The following is a 24,415-nucleotide window of genomic DNA, read 5'->3' as shown; positions in this document are numbered from 1 at the left end:
TTGTCCAGGAAGCCTACCAGGTCTCCGCAGACTGTAGGACTCCTCTCATAGGCTGCCATTGTACACCAAACTTCTCTGATGATATCACTTATCTCACTGATTACAAATGATCTGGCTACTCATCTATATTCATGAATAGACCATGAATATTTTGCTTAGCATCGTGTGCCCAGTGACTAGCTATTTATTGGCAGGTATTCAATACTTTCTAAATGGGTAAAGGCATTGCATTTATAAGCAAACTTATAATAGAATTTTGATGTTAAAGTTGATGCTAAAAACAGTAAAGGAAAGGAGAGGTTTTTCTTATGCGGTGATAGAGATCCCTGTTTCAAATGCTTTAGAGTGAATGAGAACTTTAAACATATATAAGTAATTTTTTTCTAACAATTATCTCAACAACATAGAAAGAAAGCTCATTCTTCAAAGACAGTTTCAATTTTATTTATTCAACAGACATTTATGCCTGATTCGTACCACTCTATGCAAGTTAATGGTAACAGAAAAAGGATTACCTCTCAACAAGCTCACCAGAACAATGCTTCTCATACTTGGCTGCTCATGAGAATCACCCAGGGAGATTTAAAAAATCCTAATGTCCAGATCACACCCCAAACCAATTACATCAGAATCTCTGGGGGTGGGGCCCAGACATCAGTATTTTCCAAAGCTCCCCAAGTCGCTACCATGTACAGCCAAGGTCAAGAAGCACTGGTCTAGTCGAACTTTTGATCCTGTTAGATTAACATCAGTTATGAGATTTTGACTTTCCTGAAAGATCCAGAATAAGATTTTTCTCTTTTTAAAATTTTTGTAGCAACACTTTTGCATGGTAGATTTTAACATGTCTCTGAGACTTTTTTATTTTTGAAGGTAATAGAGAAAATGTAAGCAGAATTGTAACTCCAAGGAGGTTGTAAAGTGTATGTAGTTTCAGGAGTTCTTTCCTCCTCACATTGTATAATAGGCACAAACTCTCTTTTAAGACCCTTTCTTTTTTCTCCCATGCAATTTACTTCCACATACACATCATCATTAATCACTCCTTTGCTGTTTCATTAACCTGATTTCCTGGGAAGCTAAAGTAAGTGTGTTTGACTTGTATTTTGTCAATAAGACCATATTATATTCTCCCTTATCTTTCACTTCCATGGTTGCCTTTTTCTCATTATGTGTTATCCTTGTGAAGGTTAGGTTAACGTCATTAGAGCCCATAATTAATTTAACTTCTAAACGATTCAAACCTTCCAACTTTAGTTAGACAATCTCTGTTTCTATAAGTCACTCGTCAAGATGCCATCTGTGGGGTGCTATAGTGTCAGATCTTCTTGTGGGTAATTGTAAACATCTATCCTTTCTGAGGGTTGCCCACAACATCAACTTTTCCAAAGTACGTAAATCTGTTTAAGTTCTATAAACACAAATGAAGGTCAAGGCTGAAATTAATAGGCCCCACATTGTGACGATTTATTGTTTAACAAATGTTTGGTTGGTGAATGCCTTTAGTGGAGCCTTGTCTGACCTAAATTGGGGGAGAGCCTGAGATGGGCTGGAGCTGGGCATGTGTGTTTGACCCATTTCCACACACACAGAAAGATTGGTGTGGCAGAGTGTTAAAAAGCTTAAAGACTGGGCTCTGTTCTGTAGGGTATTGATGAGGATGACTGTGGTGATGATGATTTGTCACTATGTGCTATATATGCTAAGTATTTTGTACACAATACCCCATAATTTCTCAAAACAGTAATACATTTTATCCTTAACAAAATAATAGTATAGTAAAATATATTATTATATAATAGTATATAATTTGATATAGTAATTATAATATTTTAGTGTATTATTATTATCCCCTATTATAGATGAGGAAACTGAGATTCAGTGTGGTTAAGTAGCCTGCCCATGATCACTCAGCCAATAAATGGTAAAATTAGGATGAAAACCATTCTGACTCCAAAAACTGTGCTATTGGCTAAAAATGCTTTTAGTTTCAGCAAATCACTTCATTTCTCTCAGCCCTTTCCTGCATTTGTAAAATAAAGGGAAATAATTGAGTGATTTCTAGCTCCAAATGTTTCTATTTTATTTTCTATCTCAACAGAACCAATGAGAAGAGCAACACTTTGGTAAAACATCATTGCGAGAAGTGGTAGATACATAACAATTTATTACCATCAGAAAAAAAGCAGTGATATATTAAAACACAAATGCTGCACAGACATGGACTTAGTAGACAGTATTTAGGGCACTGTTAGAGTAATACTTGGAGAACTTTTGGTCCGCATGAACAGCCAAGGTTTTGTTCTTTCCTTCTTGATGGGTTTTGGTCCATTGTTTTCCATTCACATTCAAGGAGACTGGGTTTAGTTCTCCCTTGAAGACAGAATATTGGGAAAACTTTTTTGGAATTTCTAGAATTAAGTTTTAGAATTAAGCACATCCCTAAAACTTCTAAAGAAGGTAATTTAGTCAAATGGCTAAGAAGGGTTTTCTTAGTCCAAGATTTATCTCCTCATTTACTGGTTAATTATACAGGCTCTGGCATTATTGAGATCTAAATTTGAATCTCAACTCCGCTATTTATTAGCTTTTTGACCTTGAGCAAGTTACTGATCTGTAGTGAACATCATTATTCTAATTTACAGGATAGAAATAATAGGTGTACTTACAGGTTTTTGTGAGGAATAAATGAGATAATAGATGGAAAGAACTGAGCAAAATTTTTGGTCATATTAAGCTTCAGTTCATCAACACTGCTGCTGTTTATCATCATCACCATCATCATTATCATTGCCATCATCATCATCACCATAATAATTTCTACCAGGTTAATGGCTCTTACAAAATAACTGTTGCTGTTTGGGCTATCCTTCTGGTGCAATAGGGAAATTTCTTCTTTAACAAGGAGTATACTCAGCTACATTTTTGTCACTGGCCATTGTCTCCCATCTGTTGTTGGTTCCTATGCTAAAAACAAAACAAAACAAAACAAAACAAAACAAAACAAAACAAATTAAAAAAAAAAAAACAGCACAGAGTCCAGGAAGACTGGAATTGGCATTCGAGGTCAGAGGTACAGGTCTTCAATTACCAGCAGAAAAAGTGCATTTCCCTTGCCTATAAAAGAAAACACACACCAAAATAGAAACTTTATTAAATTTTAAAAAATGTACTATTCTCCCCCAATTAGTACACTCTCTGTCTGCTTTATATCATCCTGCTGACAACTCAAGTACTACAATGGCTTCAAATAGATCAAGGAAAATAGGGGAAAGAGGGGGAAAAAGAAACAAAATAATCAGCAAGATAGATCTGGTCATAATTTAAAAAATTAGGATGAGCAAATAAAGTCAGGCTGGTCTGGAAGGAGAAGGGCAAGGGCATGTCCTGGAGACATTACCCAGATTTTTAGGCTCTTGATCTTTTTGAACCATAGCTTGAAACTCTGGAAGATTCAAACTGATTTTATCCTATCCTAGGAAGGGAAAGAAAGACTTGGTTAATAAACTGAAAATGTGCAGCTAAGGCAAGCTAAAACTCATTAAGTATCCTGGATTCATAGCTTTTAAAAAATTATAAAAGTAATCTACCTAATTGTTAAGCTCTGTGTCATAGCGGTGTGCCTATACATCGATGAATAGGTGCTAAACCTATACACTTATATACACATGTTCTATCTATGATTGCTCAAGGAAAGAACACACATTAATCTCTATGTACACTCATGTATCTGTGAGAAATAGAAATTTGTTTTCTTTCCAATAAGACCTTGCCTGGCTTTATAATTAGTGTTTATAGTAAATACCTTCAAAATTTATCCTTGAAATCCTCAAATATCTTGCCATTGTAGGATAATGTGTGCTTTAGGCTAATTTATTAAAGCCCCTTTTGGCTTCACAGTGATTGAATCTCTGCCCCAAGCCTTAGCCATTCACATACACACCTGGGTGCAGGCCAGATCTTGACTGCGGGCTTCAAGGGGTCTGGTGACTGGCATCCATGCTCTCACTTCAAACTCAGCCCTTGTTGAATTCATAAATTTCCCTATTAACTTCAACCTCAAACTAGAGAGCATCATATTGTAAAACTTTCTGTTTTATATTGACTGCTAATATCTATTAATCAGAGTAAATTTTTAAAAACTTGAGTAAGAGCTTAATTGTTTTATATAAACCAGTAGGACTTTATTCAACCTGTAACTTCACCCCCTGCTGCTCTTTCTGATCTTCGTTTGTCCTACTCCTCCTGTGTCTCTGGCTCACCCTTTCTTCAGCCCATTGAGTGAACATTTTGGTTGTGGTTTTGCTTTTGCTCTCTAGTGATGGGGTCAAGCCAGGCCAAACTGATTCATAAACTGTCTCCTGAGGGATTCTGGGTGGGACAGAAATATGAAGAATTAAGTAGGGTGGAGAAAATGAGCAGAATGTTAACATTCCATACTCATCACACACACACACACACACACACACACACAGAGAGAGAGAGAGAGAGAGAGAGAGAGAGACAGAGAGAGGAGTGTGGCTGAACAGATCTTCTGATCATCAGGGATAGCTAGTAATTTCCGCTGCTTGTTGATCGTGGTCATGTGCCATTCATTGTACTGCGTGCTTTAAATATACTGCCTCACATAATCTACTTATGACCCTGTGAAGAATGTATGACTATCCCTATTTTCCAGCTAGGAAAGCTGAGAATAATAGAGGTTATGTGATGTTTTTAAAGTTAGAGATTTATTAAGCACCAAGGCTAGAGCTCTAACATCTCCTGATTCCAAAGCACCTGCTTTCAGCTACACTGCCACCGGTTCTTCCTGATGGGAATCTCCCAGGTGCAGCCACTAAAGGCCTGCTGAAGCCACCATGACTTCTGATTCTCCCTTTTCAGTCAGGGCAAGGTAAATGCTAATCAGCTCTTTTTCTTCCAGCCCACATCAAGGGATGTAATGTCAGGAGTATGGCCAATGCAGGATCCACCTGTGTATATTCCAGGTCCTTAGGTATACCACAACTTTTTAGAGGTTCTGATAACACATTAGCAAACTAGGGTCTTATCATTGCTGTGGCTCCCAGATAAGGGACAATGCAAATAACTTTGCTTTCTCAAGGAGCAACAGTGACCTGCAGTGGTTAATTCCCAGGTGAGGGTGTGAGTGTGTGTATATACCTGTGAGCACTTTCAATCATGCCTGTCTGTGAGTCAGACTGATCAGAAACAGAAATATAACAATACCTGGAGGAATTCTTGTGCTGAAAACTTTGTGAAGATGCAAAAGTTCTTACAAATGAGATCTCCTGCCCCCTGAAGTTGAGTGTATACAGTGTGTTGCTCTTTTCTGCCAGAATTTTGTTCCAGTGGACTTCCCTCAGGCTCTTCCCCTGCCCTGACTCTCCCCAACAGTAGGTAGAAAAGAGAGGGAGGGAAGGAGAGGTGGAGGGGATATGCATATTTCCTCCATTTCTCCATTTACAGTTTTGGCTAAGACTTTTGAAAATCTCTGTGTTCTCACCTGCACTGTTCCCTCTGCCTGGCATATCCTCCTCTGCTTCTCTACCTGGTGAACCCACTCAAAGGCTTCCTTTGCTGATATTCTTCATGTCTGCAGGCAGTGTTGGCAGCTCTCTCAGGTCAGTATTCCAACCCTATTATAATATTTCTATTTGTTTTTACAGCCGCAAGACCTAATATAATAAATAGGCATATTCTCGGTGCTCAATAAATATTTGTTGAATGAATGTATAAATGGACAAGTAATTGAATGGTTAAAGAAAGAGGTTCCTATTAAATGTTTTCATGTTTCAAGTCCAGTTCACCCCTGAATTTTGGTGTAATTTCCAGTTTCTCAACCATGCACTGATGAGAATTGATATTTGGACTTTGTGAAATAATGCTAATAGCTATTGTATACATTTGTGTTTAAATCACATGAAATGGAGAAACCTCATGTTGTTTTTAGTTTGGGGTGTAACCTGGGTATATTTGGCAGAAAAATCTGTTGGCTGCATGGAGAATGGAAGAAACTCATGAAAAGAGATGAAGTAGGAGCTGTTGAACTTGATGTGAGAGAGACTAGGAAAGGAGATGTAGATGATTAAGACATCAGCAATGGAAAATGGAGAAGGGGCCCCAAACTTGGGTTTAGGTGTTCAGACCTAGGGACCAGGCATTATTGTACCTGCCAATCTGGAGACATAAGATTTAGGAGAAGAAAGTCCAAAGATAAAAGTGAGGGGCGGGACATGGAAGTAAAATGGTCTACACACTTTTAGGAGTTAGCAGTTGGCTCATTTTTTCAGAGAGGCTCTATTTTACTTGTGAGAAGAGCTTTGTAAGGGGCTTTTTTTTTTTTTTTTTTTTTTTTTTTTGGTCAGAGAAGAAGGCCAAATCTAATATGTCTTGTTGGATAGTCCTGCTGATGCTATTTCTTATCTTGTAGAAAGGGCTAGAATAGGACATCAGGAGACCTGGTATTAGAGAGTGCACAATAACTATGTTGGGCTGTAGACTTACCATGTCTGAAGTCTGCTTGCTCCCTATTTAGGATATTGGCTTGGGAAACCAGGCCTGCAATTTGTTAGAGGAAAACTGGCATGGGGTTTGGAAGTGCTGATGGTTCTGTTTGGGGCTAAGTAGAGAACCGTGTCTTTTAAAATGGTCTAGATCACTGTTTCTCAGTCTTTAATATGCATAGGAATTATTTGGGGGTCCTTTTAAAATGCACATTCTTGTTGAGTCAGTCTGAAGTGGATCCTGAGATTTATTTCTAACAAGCTCCCTGGTGATTCTAATATTGCTGCTCTAGGTACCACACTGTGTGTAGTAAGAGGCTAAAGTGTATTCAGAGTGAAAAGGCTTTCTAACTTCAGTTCAAAAATGGACCATGTATCAGACAAAACAACTAATTAATGCTTTAGTTTTCTAATTCATGCAATGGAAATCATGCAATTGCCTCTTTCCCTTACATCTTCTTTTTAGGGATATTCTAAGTGATAAGATTTGGGGATCCTCAGCACAAATGCACTAAGTGAGGAGAGGTAATTTATCCATAGCTCCATTGGTAGAAATGTGAGTGCTTCCATTTTATAATATAGGCATTTGGCATGAGACTCATCATAGTGCACATCCCTGCTCTGCCATCAACCAATTAGATAACCCCAGGCAAGTTATTTTATGTTTCTAAATCTTACCTCATCTATAAAATAAACATTTATACATTCATTGAACCAATATTTATTGACAGCTATTAGGTACCAGGCATTGTGCTGCACACTGGGAATATCATAGCAAATAATGCTTTGTCCTCACCAAACTCTTTTCCGTGGTGGGAGCTGATGATAAGCAAGTAAAACCAATACACAAAATAATTCAGGGTATGCATCCTATGAAAGGAAAAAAGGTGCTTTGATTAAAAAAGAAAAAGTTAGAGGGGCAAAATAAGGATGCTCTGGGGTGGTGAGAATTATGCTTAGATAGGAAGAAAGAAAAGGAGCCAGTCAGGAGAAGATAAAAAAAAAGAAAAGCATCATGACTCGAGAGAATGGCACCAACTCTTGAGGCTGGGAAGGTCATGGGTTGTGCTTGGGATTCTAAGTCCAGTGTTGGTGAAGTGCATTAAGGAAGGTGAATGTGGCATTGAATAAAGTTGGAGAAAATGGAACCAGAACACACGGGACCTCGTAGGCTAAAGAAAGAAGTTTGGATTTCATTTTTCATCCTAACAGAAGCAATTGAAATATTCTACACAGAGAAATGTGTTTTTTTGAAAGTTCCCTCCGACTAGTGTTTGCTGACTGGCTGGGAAGGGATATGAAGGAGAAGTGGGGAGTCCAGTTAAGAGGTGAGAGTTGGTGGCTTGTGTTAATGTTTGTGGTAATGCTGAAGTATAGAGACAATTTTCAGAAACACCTGGGAGGTAAAGCAGGACTTGTTGACTGGTTAGAAGAAAGCAGATGGGGTGACCAAAAAGGTAAGATTGAGAGGAAGAATAGAATCAGTGATGGCTTTTAAGTTCCAAGCTTGAGCAACAGGGCAGATGATGGTATCGTTTACGGAGCTGGGGATGGTTGAGGAGGCTAATATCTGGAGTGAGGGAATCAAGAACTTAAACAATAATAGTCCCTATCACACAGAGTGGGTCTGAGGACAAAATAGTATAGATGTATATTTTCCTATACAATAGTTAGCACTTAAGTGCTCTACGTGTTATTGTTTTTCTGTTGTTGTTATTATTCTTGAGGGAGTACCCACTGGAGACACCAGGTCCCCTTGATCAGCAAAGACATGACAATTCTCTGGGACTCAACAAATCATACTTTTATTTTCTCCAATGGAAAATAAATGTTACTCTCGAAAACCCTACAATGGTGATAGAAGGATGGTGTGGACTATGTGTGCCTCAAGCGACATCAATCAAACTTTCAGCCAAGTTTTGATTACAAGATCTTTATTTCTAGCAATGATGTAAGAAGCAGAAAGAGCACAGCTGGGTTTTCAGCATTAGGTGGATACCATAAGTTCTGGAAATGGGGAAAAGCACCTTCTAACTTGGAAATTGTGCTGATTTGTCTGGAGAAGTTAGAGGGAAAATAAATACAAACCTTCCCCTAACCCCAACTCCTCATGATACCATTTACAGTGTAAGGAAGAAATCACAGAGCAAGAACGCTCAACTAACAACCCTAGCCAAAAGACTGGATGCTTAGCAAAGACCAAATGGGACAGTTACAGGATTGTGAGGTGGATGATCTTGCTCTCTGGTTTCTACACCTTACTAGCATGAGAAGGTAGCATGAATTTTAGTAGTTTACCAACCTGGCTGCACATAAAAACTTCTGGCAGGTTTAAAGATACAGAGTCCTGGGCCACTCTCAGGAGGTTTAATGCAGTAAGTCTAGCAATCTAGATTTTTAAGTGGCTTCTGCATAATTCTGATGGGATTGGTCTACACATGTAAGTTGGAAATCATTGATCTCATGATCAGAATGTTATATTATGATTTGAAAACTTTGAAATCTATGAATTGCTGTGCGAACATTGGGTAAATCGCTTCATGGTTACTAACGTGATTTCCTGCCTACAAATGAGGTATTTTAGCTGATAGACAGCAAGTAGAATGTTTTACATGGAGGGTACTTGGCATGGGCTATCAAAGATGTTTTGGAATCTCTATCCTGGTAAGGGCCTGTTTGTCTAGTATCCAATGCTGTCATTCTTTCAAATGCAATCTATTCACTTCATGACTTCAAGGAGTCGTTTGGTTCCTGATGCATAAGCCATACACAAAGGATCATTGTGAATAAAACCAGTTTTTTCATTAACGATTTTAAAGGTGTCAAAGGTCACTCCTCAACATCACCAAACTAGAAGCAATGCAGAGGCACTGGGGATCAGTCCATCCATTGCTGTGTCTCAGTCAGTTTGAGCTGCCCTAACAGAACACCATAGATGGGTGGCTTAAACAACACACATTTGTTTCTCACAGGTCCGGAGCTTGAGAAGTCCAAGGTGCTGGCAGATCCCTTATCTGGTGAGGGTATCTTCCTAGCTTGCAGATGATTCTCTTTTTTTTTTTTTTAGACAGAATATTGCTCTGTCTACCAGGCTGGAGTGCAGTGGTGCGATCTCAGCTCACTACAACCTCTGCCTCCCAGGTTTAAGCGATTCTTCTGCCTCAGCCTCCCAAATAGCTGGGACTACAGGCGCTTGCCACCACACCTGGCTAATTTTTGTATTTTTAGTAGAGATGGGGGCTTCACCATATTGGCCAGGCTGGTCTTGAACTCCTGACCTCATGATCCACCCACCTTGGCCTCCCAAAGTGCTGGGATTACAGGCATGAGCCACCGCGCCCGGCCAGATGATTGTCTATTTTCTGTGTCCTCACATGGCAGAGCACAGAGAGGGCAAGCTCTTATGTGTTTTCTCATGAGGGCATTGGGAGGACTCCACCCTTGTGACTTAATTACCTTCCAAAGACCCTACTCCCTAAAATACCATCACATTGGGAGTTAGGATTTCACCATATGAGTTTGTGAGGGCCACAAACAGCGCTAGGTAACAAAACCGTGAACAGGATTGGTGGCAAGATTTAGGCTTCAGTCTTCTTCAAGGGCCCTATGGGGAAACCAAATTTCTTGGGACTAGGAAGAATCCAGAACATTCTAAATTCCTGGCACAATCCAACCAGCTCATAGCACTGAAGTGCCAAGTTCCATACCATGAATTCTCAAGACTTGCGCCATAAGCTGGGATCCATGACATGAACATCAGGCAAAATGAGACAGCCCTCACTATTGGGCCCCGAGATACTTAACCTATCAAATGCTTTGCTAGAAGGCTGTGGATGCGGCTTAGAGATGTTGGTTGTCTGATGTAGAGAGATGCAGAAGTCCTGGGAGGCCCATGGAGAGACGGCAGTGCAAAGCTGTCTTCTGTACAAGGGAGAACAAACCATAAGGAAAAAGAATCTTTGAGGCTGAGAGGGGCAAAGGAACCCCTGCAGAAAGAAAACAGAATTTCCTAGGGAATTGGGACTCTCTGCCAACCCCTCCCAACTTCTGCCTGCAGTGCCTCCTCTCCAGTCTGGGTCCGGTGTAACTGTTCTATTCTCTTGCTGCTTTCTAGCCATCCCCCTCCTTGTGTTGCTGGTGGTTTGTAGCGCAGGGCCTGTCGCGTTGTCTGGGTGCCATGATGGAAGGCTACATTCTTCTTCCCCATCCAAGTTTGATCTGTCTGCTCTCACCCCTGAGGTTATTAAACTGGCAAGGAAATATATGAAATTGGCATTCTTGAATGGCTCTTTAACTCTGGGCAAGGAAAGGGAAGACTATTTCCATGGTTGAAGTATTCCAACCAATTCAGAGAAAAATACCACATCAAGTCAAAATATGATCGTCCTGGCCAAGCAAGGGTTTTCCTTTATAACCATGCTGACATGCAAAGTTTTTACAGCCGTGCTTCTCCCCTGCTGTCAGTGGTATTGCCTGCTTTCTCCAGCTGGGGGATATCAGTTCAGCAGAGGTAGGGGAAGGATTTCATCTGTGGGAGGTGGTAGAAAGAAGAGAGTCCCCAGAGGATATAAACTCTGCAGTGTGAAGGAGGAGTAAAATATCCATTCTAGGAGAGGAACAAAAAGGAGCCTCGTTAGAGTAAAAAAGAGCTGCAAACCTTTAATTGAAAATAGATTTGGAGAGGCATTTTTAAATGTCATCTTTCTGGAGGGAAAGAAGAAACTTACTAAGCAATACATTTCATTTGTATAAAGTTTAAAACCAGGCAAAACTCCTCTATGCTGATGAAAGTCAGAAGTGTCTGGTGTTGCAAAATAGTACGCTGTGAGGGTGGGGGGAATTTAACTGGGAAGGAATGCAAGGGGGAATTCTTAGGGGCTAGACATGTTCTGTATCTTGATCTGACTGGTGGTTACCCAGCTGTATTCACAGGTAAAACTTCCTCAAGCCGTACGCTAAGATTTGCATATTTTTCTATATGTAATTCATTACTCAATACAAAAATTTAAAGTGAAACTTCTTTTTTGCCCACTTATGGATGTGGCATTGGGACACAGGGCATCTGAGTGCTCAGCCCAGGATGAGGACGCATTAGTAAAACTGTGGAGCACGCCAGGAACAGTCAGAGCCTGACGTGGCAGGAGGACCGGGGGCTTCTGCTGTGAGCAAACCTGGGTCTGCATCCTGCCTGCAGAGTTTACCGTGTGTTTTGAATAAGCTTTAATTTTCTCTCAGGCTCAGTTTTCTTAAGTGTGGATAATAACATTTACTTTTAAATGTTGTTTGATCCAAATACCATATGTTCTCACTTATAAGTGGGAGGGGAGCATTGAGTACACATGGACACAAAGAAGGGAACAACAGACAGTGGGGCCCACCTGAGGGTGGAGGGGAAGAGAAGGGTGAGGATGGAAAAACTACCTACAGGATACTATGCTTATTACCTGGGTGATGAAATAATCTGTACACCAAACCACTGTGACACGCGATTTACTCATGTAACAAACTTGCACACATACCCCTGAACCTGAGAGTTGGAAAGAAAAAAAAAGTGCTGTTTGGAGAATTCAACAAAATAATGTACATAGGTATCTTGCCAAACACTTGAAATATACATCAAAAATGGCATTTATTTTAATAGCTAGAAGATACATGTCCACACAGACTATGATGCTAAAAAATTCCAGTCATAAAAATCAGATTTTTTTTTTTTTTTGAGACACAGTCTCTATCACCTGGGCTGGAGTGCAGTGGCATGATCATAGCTCACTGCAGCCTTGACTTCCCAGGCTCAAGCCATCCTCCCACCTCAGCCTCCCCAGTAGCTGGGACTACAGGTGCGTGCCACTGTGCCTGGCTAATTTTTGCATTTTTTGTAGATAAGAGGGTTTTGCCATGTTGCCCAGGCTAGTCTCAAACTCCTGACCTCAAGAGACCTGTCTGCCTCAGCCTCTCAAAGTGAAGTGCTGGGATTACAGGAGTGAGCCACCATGCCCGGCCAAAAATTAGATTTCTATTGCAAAATGTCCTTGGGAATAAAGTCATGAATCTAAATAATTATTTAACAATAAAACACTCCACTTATTTCTAAGTATATATTATTTACATATGTTTAACTATTAAAATATTTTATTATTAAAATTATTTGAAGTTGAATGAATTCTGTGATGTGAGATCTTCGACAAATTACTTAACATCCTTCAGTGTGTTTCTGTGAAGTGGGGATTAAAGAGATGATTTCATAGGCCGGGCACATTGGCTCACGCCTCTAATCCCAGCACTTTGGGAGGCTGAGGCAGGTGGATCACTTGAGGTTGGGAGTTCAAGACCAGCCTGACCAACATGGAGAAACCCCGTCTTTACTAAAAATACAAAATTAGCCAGGTGTGGTGGCACGTGCCTGTAATCCCAGCTACTTGGGAGGCTGAGGCACGAGAATCACTTGAACCCGGGAGGCAGAGGTTGCAGCGAGCCAAGATCGCGCCATTGCACTCCAGCCTAGGCAACAAGAGTGAAATTCCATCTCAGACAAAAAAAGAAAAAGAAAAAAAAAGATGATTTCATTAGTATTATAATGATTCAACTCGGTGTTATCGAATGTGCCTTGCAATGTACCTGACATGCTGTTAGTTTCAGTTCAATGATTCAATTCAGCAGATACTTACTTAATGCCGAATATAAACCAGATATCATTTTAGTTCTTGGGAATTACAAACAAGACCACCACATAGCCTCTGGCTTCTGGAAGCTTCCAATCTAGTGGGAAAGACAGTCACACGTGCATTTATAAAACAATGTGATAAATGTTTTACTACTGCTGCAGAAGCCACAGGAGGTATTGCACTATAGTCAGTTAGAAGACAACATGCAAGGGTTGGTGGGCATATTTAACCTTAAAAGGGGCGTAATGAGACTAGAAAATGGTGATTTAAGGCTGCCACATGTTTGAAAGAGTCAATGGCCAAAGGGTTATTTATATTTTAGAATTACAAGCTTATCTGTAACCAGGAGTGTTTTTCATTAGAAGTGGATATGTTGAAATGGCAAATGGAAAGCACTTTCAAACTGCAGTGAGTCAAAAGGGGAATGGAATGGAATCCTCAGTAGGGAGGACCCTAATTCCATTGACTCCAATCCACATCAAATGCTGTCACTCTGGTTGGGGACCATGTCTGGGCATGAGAAGGAGGACCAATTCTTCCAGGGCAGTATTGAGTCATGTCTACTTTGAGAAGCTGGTGAAAGTTATGAACTCTTTCCAAGGAAAAATAAACTTGTAAACAAATGGAGCAGTCATCTCAGAAGTTATTTTCCTTCTGAAAGTTAGGTTCAGAATCTCTGTTTTAAAAGAAAACTCATATTGCTGCACTTTCTTCCCTCTCTGAAGAACCAATAAATAGTAGCAACTTCATCAATTATATTGCCATATCAACACTGTTGATCCTCAAATCACTTCTGATCAGTTCTCTGAATGTGCGATAACCTTTTTTGTACCCCATCTTACCTGACATTTCATTGTACTTGGATGTGAGTCTTTTCCAAGATGAAGATCTCAGAGAAAACCCAATTACAATTTAGATGCTGTACTATTTATCAAACCCTCTTAAGAGTAACCTAAATGTCCAACAACGATAGACTGGATTAAGAAAATGTGGCACATATACACCATGGAATACTATGCAGCCATAAAAATGATGAGTTCATGTCCTTTGTAGGGACATGGATGAAACTGGAAACCATCATTCTCAGCAAACTATCGCAAGGACAAAAAACCAAACACTGCATGTTCTCACCCATAGGTGGGAATTGAACAGTGAGAACACATGGCCACAGGAAGGGGAACATCACACATCGGGGACTGTTGTGGGGTGGGGGTAGCGGGGAGGGATAGCATTAGGAGATATACCTAATGCTAAATGACGAGTTAATGGGTGCAGCACACCAACATGGCACATGTATACATATGTAACAAACCTGCACGTTGTGCACATGTACCCTAAAACTTAAAGTATAATAATAATAAAATTTAAAAAAAGAGCAATAGATCAAATATTTCTATACAATATTTACTACTACTTTGAATAATAAATGAACATTACTATTTTTAGTTCCATGATTTAGAAATTAGCCTAGGACAGTGGGACATATGGCTCACAGGAACCATCTGTCCCTGCCTATTTGCTAATTCTTATGCCACATTGCTGAGGATCAAGTCTTCTTTCATGACCTTCTTGAGAGATTCTGATGAGCTATTTTTGTTTTATGTTTTATCAGCAAGCTCCTGAAGATACAATGCCTGGAAGGTGGAATCTGGGAGCAAGGCAGCTGCATTCCTGTGGTGTGTGAGCCACCCCCTCCTGTGTTTGAAGGCATGTATGAATGTACCAATGGCTTCAGCCTGGACAGCCAGTGTGTGCTCAACTGTAACCAGGAACGTGAAAAGGTAAGGAACATTTTTTGAACTTATTTTGGATCAGGCTGTGCTCTAATCTTGATGCCCAATCCAAGAAATTTGAGAAATGAAATTTCTAAAGAATTCCAACAGGCAGGGACTTGGGATTCTAATCGGGAGTGTTGGTATTATGCAATAGAAAATTCAGAAAATACCACATTTTTAAAATGTTCTCTCCTGAGTTCAGAACTTCCTCTGAGGTAAGAAGAATCCAATGGGTAGAGTACCAGGTATATTCCAAAAAGAATGCTGGGATCCTGATTTAGCAATGTGATCTCCTCTCATGGATGGCCACTGACATAAGTTGGCTACAAATACTAGTATTATTATTTTTCTAAAACAGAGTCCTGAACAGAAACACAAATTCCTCGGCAAAGCTGGAAGTGCTGTTTGACTCTTCCTCTCCCTAGGATTTTGGCACAAAAGGTCTCAAATGAAAAAAACAGTCTTATCTTTGTTGTGTGACTAAAAGCAATTTTATTTTAGAATCTTTCAAGCCTCACACACATACATGAGACAGGAAGTCAAGCAGACTTCCTAGGCAAAGGTCAGCGTCCTTGTCTGCTCCCTTGGCACCTGTTATCTTAGTTTCCAGTACTCCAAGGTAAGCACCATGGAACAGATGTGAAAAGAATATGGCAGAAAATGAGACCCCCTGAGAAATCAAGCACATCCGGTTGCACTGATGGGTTAAGGAACCATCAAGTTGACCAGATGAAGGGAGGGCTACCTACATTTCTAAAATCTTACTTTTTGGGCTTTTGAGAGTTAGTGCTACTCTCTATGTTCTAGATAGAGTATAATTCGTGAAGCCAAGAGTTACACAAACCAGCACACATGTGGAGAAAGGGAATAGAATTTTGGTGAGACCAAAAGCAACTATGAGGTGTCCATTTAAGCAGAAAGGCAAAAACACACCTTTAGGAAATATTATGAATTGGTTTCACTGGATGAAACTCGTCTTGAAAAAATCTGACATTTGCCACCAGCAACATTTGTGTGATAGTAGGGGGTGAATCAGTGCAAAACAACACCATCTGGGAAACAATTCCAAAAATAGCTCTGAATATATGAGCTTCGGTTGATAGCTGATTGTGTTCCTATATATAAAGGAAAATACATTGTTAATGCATTTCATTAGTGGAAAAAAATTGTCATCATGATTCCTCTGCCTGGAAAAAGCAAAGAATTTTTTTTTTCTTTTTGGCCAGTAACAATATGTTGTTTCAATAGTGTCTTTTGGTCCAGGTTCTAGAACTGGAGAATACTACCACTTAATCAGACCACTTTTTTCAACTCTCAATAAAGTTAACAAAACAATAATTAAGATGTTTACTTTTGATATTCTAGCTTCCCATCCTCTGCACTAAAGAGGGCCTGTGGACCCAGGAGTTTAAGTTGTGTGAGAATCTGCAAGGAGAATGCCCACCACCCCCCTCAGAGCTGAATTCTGTGGAGTACAAATGTGAACAAGGATATGGGATTGGTAAGGATAGGAGTGAATCTTAAAGTCAATTTCTATGTCATTCTTTTATTAAGCACAGCTGAATTTTTTTTAATTTTATTTATTTTTGTCAGACGGAGTCTTGCTCTGTCGCCCAGGCTGGAGTGCAGTGGCACAGTCTCAGCTCACTGCAACCTCCATTTTCCAGGTTCAAGCAATTCTCCTGCCTCAGCCTCCCAAGTAGCTGGGACTACATATGCCTGCCACCACACCTGGCTAATTTTTGTGTTTTTAGTAGAGATGGGGCTTCACCAGGTTGGCCAGGCTGGTCTCAAACTCCTGACCTCAGGTGATCTGCCCACCTCAGCTGGGATTACAGGCATGAGCCACTGCACCCAGCCCGCCCAGCCGAATCTCGAATCAGACAGTGTTCTCCCTGAAGAGTGGATTGAAATGCAAGTTGACTCTTAGCTGCTTTAGTAAAATTGAGATTTATGGCAACTTTGAGGGGCCTAGACCAGATGGATTTGTGGTATGGTTTGTAGCTCCAAGATGAAAGGTGGGACTGTGTAGCCACATAGCATGTGTCTGCTGGGCTCCTCCATTCTACTTCATTCTCTGTGGTTGTTACTGGAGTGGAGAATTACTGAAAGGGATGATTTGAGATTCCTCTTTCATGCATCATTCTTCAGCCATTCTTTCTCTGCAGAGGAATAGGCTCCAGAGTCATGGACAACTTCTTATTCAAGCAATTACAATTAAAGGTCTTCGTGGCCAGAGCTGATTTATAGTCATGTTAACTTTGCCTTGGCTGGCCCTAAATATCATAGGAAAGAGTTGTAGCTGATGCGAAACCTTGTAAGATTACTCCTAAATTCTGAACTGCATTAGCAAGGAGTAATTTTATCGGACATTCTAACCAATGCCAATGAGTATAATTTGCATTAATTAGGAAGCTCATTGCCATCTTCAAGGTGCTCTTTGCACAGTGATGTCTTGTGGTCAGGCATAGAGTATCAGGGAATTCAGATGCGCCTCTTGGGTGGTATTTCACAAACAGGTTCTCATCCTCCAAGCCTCCAATTTCTGCATTAAAATATCATATACTCACATATCTAGAGGCCTTAAGAGGGATGTAGTTCTTTTGATTGTTTTAAAAGTCACTGAACCCACTAACTCGTCGGTGGGTGCAGCGCACCAGCATGGCACATGTATACATATGTAACTAACCTGCACAATGTGCACATGTACCCTAAAACTTAAAGTACAATAAAAAAAAAAGTTAAAAAAATAAATAAATAAATAAAAGTCACTGAAAAACATAGAAACCTAGACAGTAAGGACTAAAAAGAAACTTGGAAATCATCAAATCTATAGATGAGGAAATAGAGAACCTAGAGAGTGTATTTTCTCTTAATATAATTTTAGGAGACATTTGGACTCTGTGTGGAAGGGAATAGAGCAAGATTTTTCTACAAGAGACCAACACATGCCCAAAGTCTCTGCTTCTGATTCTTCACTGCTTCCTCCTTTAATCAAATAGGTTTATTGGCTGCTGATGCAATTATCTTTAGTGCAGCAATAGAAAGAATAGTCTCTGGAGTAATTTTATAATTTCTGGGCCATTTCCCGCCACCCACCACCACCACCACCAGCATGTCAAGTTCTTAGGTAGTAGTTGTTGCAATTATAAGCTTCCAGGAGACCATGTAAACAGGAATATTAGATATATTTAAAAGTTATGAGCCAATCAGGATAGACTTTGTCTAGCTAGAGTCCTGGAGGGGATCTTGGAGGCCAGCTGGGCCAAGAGTTAATCTTTCAATTACTACATCATGTAGAAATGCAGGCATTCCAGAGGAGGGGTTATCCTGGACAGGACAGAGGAGGGGACACTTGCAGCAAGTTGAGTTAGGGTGGGGCAGAGTCTCTTTACCAATTAGTATGAAGGTATTCCTACAGGAACACAGTAGATGAATATCAGCCCTGCCTACAACATCATAATATGGTGACCCATGATGAAAGCAGTTGTTCTTTAAAAACTCAAAGCTATTGATTCCTGAAAGAAAAAGAATGAGATCTGGGAAGTTCAAGTCTCTGCTGTAAACTTCTGTTCTTTCAGGTGCAGTGTGTTCCCCATTGTGTGTAATCCCCCCCAGTGACCCCGTGATGCTACCTGAGAATATCACTGCTGACACTCTGGAGCACTGGATGGAACCTGTCAAAGTCCAGGTGAGGAAAGGGACATTGTTATGTGCCAAAGACATGAGTCTGCTGAGCAACACTTGGAGCATTATTTTTTGGAGTAATTTCAGAGGCTTTCAAAGCATCCTCAAAGCAAACAACCACATGGATTATTCCTAGAAAGAAGGATTAAACATTGAAAAGAAAAAAGAGGGAAGCTTGAAAACAAAGATATCCCACATCTAAAGGAAAGTTTGAAATATAAGATGGAAAGAAAGCTTAGAGACATAAGAAACAGAAAGGAAAATTACTACTAATGAAAAATGGGACAGGACAGGTTAGGATGGATAAGCCAAAGAAATGTATAAAGATGAAAGAAGGATGTAAATAAAAGGATGGATTAGAAAAGATGAAAATAAAACTGCAAGCAAGGGAGTGCCTAAAGAACTGAGTAGGAAGAGAATTGCCTTTCCTTTATCCATCTCCCACCCTTTCTAAACCTGAAATCCTTTTCCTGGGACATCTGCTATTCAAAGTCAGTCATCAGCAAAATCCACGACATACACAGCCTCTTCTCTGGGCTTTCTTTCCATTTGCTTCGTTTTCTATCTGAAACCTGGCTCTCCACTGGGGACTCTGCCTTCCCGGCAAGGCTCATTCTTTGCTGCTTTCTCCCTCATGCCCCTCCTAACCCTGGGCCTGCAAGAAGGGTAGGCATCATCCTCTCTCCTTATTGCCATTTGCAAACCATTTTTCCTCCCTCCCCTGTAAAATGACTCACATTTGAATCCAATGTCAACAGAATGAAACACTCACTTCCCTCAATGCTGCTGTCATCTTCTGACCTTATGGCAACCCTCTCCTTACCTCTGAAATACTCTGGCTCCTGGGGCTTGGCCACGTTAGCCAGCCCTCCTGTCAAAACTCGCATTGATGTCTACATCTGCACATTTGATTCTTCTGAAACCAGGATTCTCAGCATTGCGGCTTCCTTTTCTCCTGTGGCCACCTTTTCCTTTCCGACTCCATCTCCCTCATGCTTTCTTTGGCCCACCCTAATCTTGCCTTGGTGGCTTCTTGGCTGTTTCCTAAACATGCCAGCCACACCCTCACCTCAGAACCTTTGCGCTTATGCTTCCTTCAGCCCAGGATGTTCTCTCCAGAATATCTGCATGGTTTGCTCTTTTCTGTCTTACAGAGTTTTACTCAAATGTCAGGAAGGCCATCTTTGGTTATTCTATTAATATCTAACATTTTAACTCCCCTGACACTTTCTGTCTCCTTTCCCTCTTTTATTTTTCCTCCTTAGGACTTATCATTACCAGGAGTATTACATATTTTACTTACTTATTTTTATCTTTTTCTGCCATTATAATAAAAAGCTCATTGATAGATTATTGTCTGTTTTATTCATTATTATATCCCTAGATCCTGAAACAGTGCCTAGTATTTGATACGTGCTCAATAAATATTTGTGAAATGGATGAATGAGAAAGAGAAAGAAAAGGCTATGCAAGAGCTAAATGGAGAAAATCGTGTTGTAAACTGATTGTTTCTTCTTAGAATAGGGGAGGGTGGGGATGTCAGAAAGCCTAAGAGCTTGGTTACTTTATTATTAGACTGTTTAACAAAATTCTTGCAAGTCTCTTCCCATTGGATGACCAAAAGAGGACTCCAGAGATATGCCACATTTCATTCAAACATTATCCTCAGGTCTCTGCTTTTTCCTCACAGGTTAATTGCGCTTTATTATGGGCATGGATTTGTGTCAAAGCAGGAGGTTCAAGGAAAAAAGTACTCTAAGTGTGATTTGGGTGAGGAATGGAGAATAACACAATCCTATTAATTCAGTTAGTCATTCATTCAACAAACATTTACTGAGGCTTATTATGTGCCATGAGCTATGCTGAGTGCTGGGATGTGCAGGTGAAAAATAATAGTCCCTCTGTTTAAGGACTCACAATTTGGCCACCAAAGCAGATATCTATGATGATGTCACATGGGAAAATGTTTGAACATAGTAAAGGTGTTATGGGACCACCTGAGAGGAAGCAACCAAGTCTTTTGCTCAGGAGCCTGGTGGAGCTGGGGAAGGATCAGTGGAAACTGACCAAAAAGCTTTTCCTCTGGGTCGTAAACTGTGATCAAGAGGAGCACTCAAGAGGGTAAGAAATAGTAAATGTTCCATCTGGCTGAAACCAGGGTATGTGTGGTCCTGAGAGGAAAGATAGTGGTAAAAGAATGAGGTCAGGAGAAGCAGGCAGGCAAGATCCTGCCAGGCATTGCCTGTCCTTCCTAGGATGTGGAGCCTCATGAGAACTCTGAGTGGAGGTGGAGTGCACCTCAGTGCTGAGGGCAGTGTAAAGACTGCTTTGGAGTATGAAGGAGAGGGCTAGAAAACACCTCCGCAGGTTCTCCCATCCCCTGGCCTTTCCAGACTTTCAGTTTCACTCTCCAGTCTGCTGTTAAGGTTTAGCTAAACTACAGCAGCTGGAATTATCGTGCCCTGGAGAAAGAGTTTCTGCCTCATGTTTCATGGTGTGCCAGATGGTCTAGACCCTTTCTTTCAGCCCCATAAACTCAGTGTGCTATGATGAAAAACTTCCCTTTCTCTGTAAGCAGGCAAAGGGAGAAAGGCTTGGGCATGCACGAGCCTTTTCTTTTTCTTGGGCATGAGCTGAAATAGATCCTTCTGCATTTGCTTCACCATCCACCCCACAAGGCATCTGTTGGGAACAGTCAAAGATGCAGGGTCTGTGAGGCCCAAGTGCAAGCCCTCCAGTCAGCAGGGTTTCTTCCACCTCTGTGTTTCTAATGGAACATTCCAGAAAATGACAGTCCATTTGTCTTCATGAAGGCAGCAGGGATACCAATTACAGAGACTTGACTCTAAACTGGAAAACAATTTTCTCTATTCTATTAAAGCCTCCCTTTTTTCAGCTATCCTTTTGGGGAAATCATTATTGTTTATTTACTTCTATTCCATAGCATTTTGTTCTTGTTTATATTCCTGATGCCTTTTTCAGTGCCTGGCACTTTGTAGGTTTCTTAGAAACATTGGTTGAATGAGCAAATAAACTGTTGTAGCACAATTTTCTTTCTTTCTTTTTAATTTAACTTAATTTTAAGTAACAGGTTACAGATGCAGAACGTGCAGGTTTGTTACATGGGTAAACGTGATGGTGGTTTGCTACATCTATCAATCAACCCATCACCTACATATTAAGCCCCACATGCATTAGCTATTTGTCCTGATACTCTCCCTCCCTCTGGCCCCCTGACAGGTCCTAGTGTGTGTTAATTTCCTCCCTGTATCCATGTGTTCTGATTGTTCAGCTCCCACTTACAAGTGAGAACATGCAGGTAGCACCATCTTCTACTTCAGAAGTAAATGCATATTTTTTTCTGAGTCTGGATGTATTTCAGCAGCTTCTTATTGACATATCCTTGTCAATTCTAAGTTGACCACCTCAGAAAAAAAAAATGTGGAACATCTTCCTTAAGCCAGTATATCAAACATGATCATTTGTATCATTGCATTTATCATGACTATGATTTAGTCAGTAAATTCTTGGTTTTTGACATAGGTTGACCAGACATGATTTTGAAGACGTTAGCAAAGAAACACTGAAGACCCTTCAATAAAAAATACATATTTTCTAAAAGCTGAATTTTTAACTCATGAGCTCTGTTATTCACCAACTGCATAACCTTAGGCAATTTACTAGTGAGTGCTTCCTTTTCCTCATGTGTGAGTGGAAATAACACTGATCTCATTAGGTTAATGTGAGTATCAGATGAGAAACATATGATTAGACCTAAGCTTACTTGATGCATAGTAAGTTTTCTTGATCAGTTGCCATTCTTATTTGAGGCAGGTTGCTTCCCTCAGTTTGCCTGCCTCTTCTCATCTGTATGAGATTCTGCCCTGCTCTTTATAATTTGGGTGTATAACTAAACTATATGGCTTGTCACAGTTCACAGTATTGATAGGGATGCAGTTGCTTTCCTGGAACTCTTGAGGCTTGTGTCACATTTCCATGTGAAAACAAAGTGAAATCGTTAAATTAGCTGCTTCCAGAATGTAAGGGAAGAGCTGAGGTAACTTGCAAAATGAGTCTTGTCCTTACCTTAGAAAGATTATTTGTTTCTAGAAAAATTCCCAGCAATCAGAATTTCAGAAGTCGAAAACATAATTAACAACATTTTAATGTTTTCTTGAACCCCAAATCAATCCCGTTTATGCCAAAAGAAGACCAAGTAGTTAACCAATGATAACACTAATTATCACAGAGTAGCAAAGCAAGCTGTTACCTGTGCTCTCTCTGCTCTTTCACAGTTATTATGTTAAAGAATATTGCTTACAAACAAAGCTTGCAAAGGATGCTGTGTGTTTAGGAAATTGCAATTTTATAGTAAAAGAAAAGCAAGAAAAAAGAAGTCACTGGATGCAATGGAAATGATGATGAGATGATTGCTCTTATGTATCTCGGGGCCTCTAGGATGAGATTATGCACCAGCCGCAGATGATCTCATGATGGCTATGGTTCTGTGGCACTCAGCAGCTCACCCGGGGTGCGAAATCTAACCTTGTCCTCATAAATAAGAAGAAATGCTTCATAAACCAAGGCAATTTATTAAATGAAACTCCATGTCGAGTAAAATCCTTGTAACTCCAATTGGCTTATCTTGGGAGTTGTTCTATATTGTACTCAATCTTAAATGTTTGTGTCCTTAAGAATTGCTTGGGCAGTATATAAAAAGAACAGCAGGGTTCCAGCCTTCAGAAAGACTGGAGATGTCTTGGAATGAGCATCTTTAACAAGCACCTTAGGTAATTCCACTGTAATGCTTCAAGAAACACCACTATTACAAAATAAAATACTGACAAGATAAATATTTTAAATACAAGCACGCCTCTTTGGAGCATGGCTCATTTGTTTAGTAAATGATGCTTGCCTATTTCATGAAAATTCCTGCTATGTGCCATATTTCAAATACCTTTGTATCTGGAAAGAGTACAGAGTAATGGATTAAATTGCATTATTTTCTCTAGTCTGCTTCCAATGACGTCATTCTTTGTAATGAAAGATGATACGTTACATTTGGATAACACTTTATTGTCTTCAAAACATATATGTGTGAAAAAAATATATATGTGATATATTATTCACACACACGTATATATTTGAGTCTCATCACAAACCAATAAGCCAGGAAAGGAAGATTGTATTATCTTTATTTTACAGACACATTAGCTGTTGTTGGATGACCTGTTCAATATTGCACAGCTGGCAAGAAATAGAAAAATAAATGCCACCAACTTTGCTGACTCCCAGTTCAATGCAGTATTCCCTGTCTCACCCTGTTTGCTATAGTCTTTTTTTCCCCCAGTATATGTTTGAGTTAACTTGCCTATCAAATAAAGAATCAGTCATTCCTCTCAACTATGAGAAGCCCCTCATTTCCATACTCCCCCCACCCTGAAGTCTAAAAACAATAGATTAAAAGAGATATTTCTTTATAATACTATTTTTTTCTTGTTGTGAAAAAAATTGTGTTTGTTTTTAAAAAACAATCAAGTCTTTGGGAGGCCAAGGCAGGCGGATCATGAGGTCAGGAAATTGAGACCATCCTGGCAAACACAGTGAAACCCCATCTCTACTAAAAATACAAAAATTAGCCCAGTGTGGTGGCGGGCGCCTGTAGTCCCAGCTACTCGGGAGGCTGAGGCAGGAGAATGGTGTGAACTCCAGCCTGGGCAACAGAGCGAGACTCCATCTCAAAAAAAAAAATCAAGTATATCAAGTATACTTTTAGATGCCTACA

General features: G+C 40.1%; 1 protein-coding gene across 1 annotated transcript in view; it reads left to right on the top strand.

Moving 5' to 3' along the window:
- Positions 1-24,415, top strand: part of PAPPA2 (pappalysin 2) — a 299,157-nt gene that overhangs the window by 223,400 nt on the left and 51,342 nt on the right. The window contains exons 17-19 of the mRNA XM_009438817.5: positions 14,781-14,949; positions 16,309-16,444; positions 18,525-18,634. Of these exons, the coding sequence (XP_009437092.3) occupies positions 14,781-14,949; positions 16,309-16,444; positions 18,525-18,634 (415 nt within the window). The remainder of the gene's footprint in view (positions 1-14,780; positions 14,950-16,308; positions 16,445-18,524; positions 18,635-24,415) is intronic.

This window comes from Pan troglodytes, chromosome 1, assembly GCF_028858775.2.
Source record: "Pan troglodytes isolate AG18354 chromosome 1, NHGRI_mPanTro3-v2.0_pri, whole genome shotgun sequence".
Classification (NCBI taxonomy): Eukaryota; Metazoa; Chordata; class Mammalia; order Primates; family Hominidae; genus Pan; species Pan troglodytes.
This window is presented reverse-complemented; position numbering and strand designations above follow the sequence as displayed.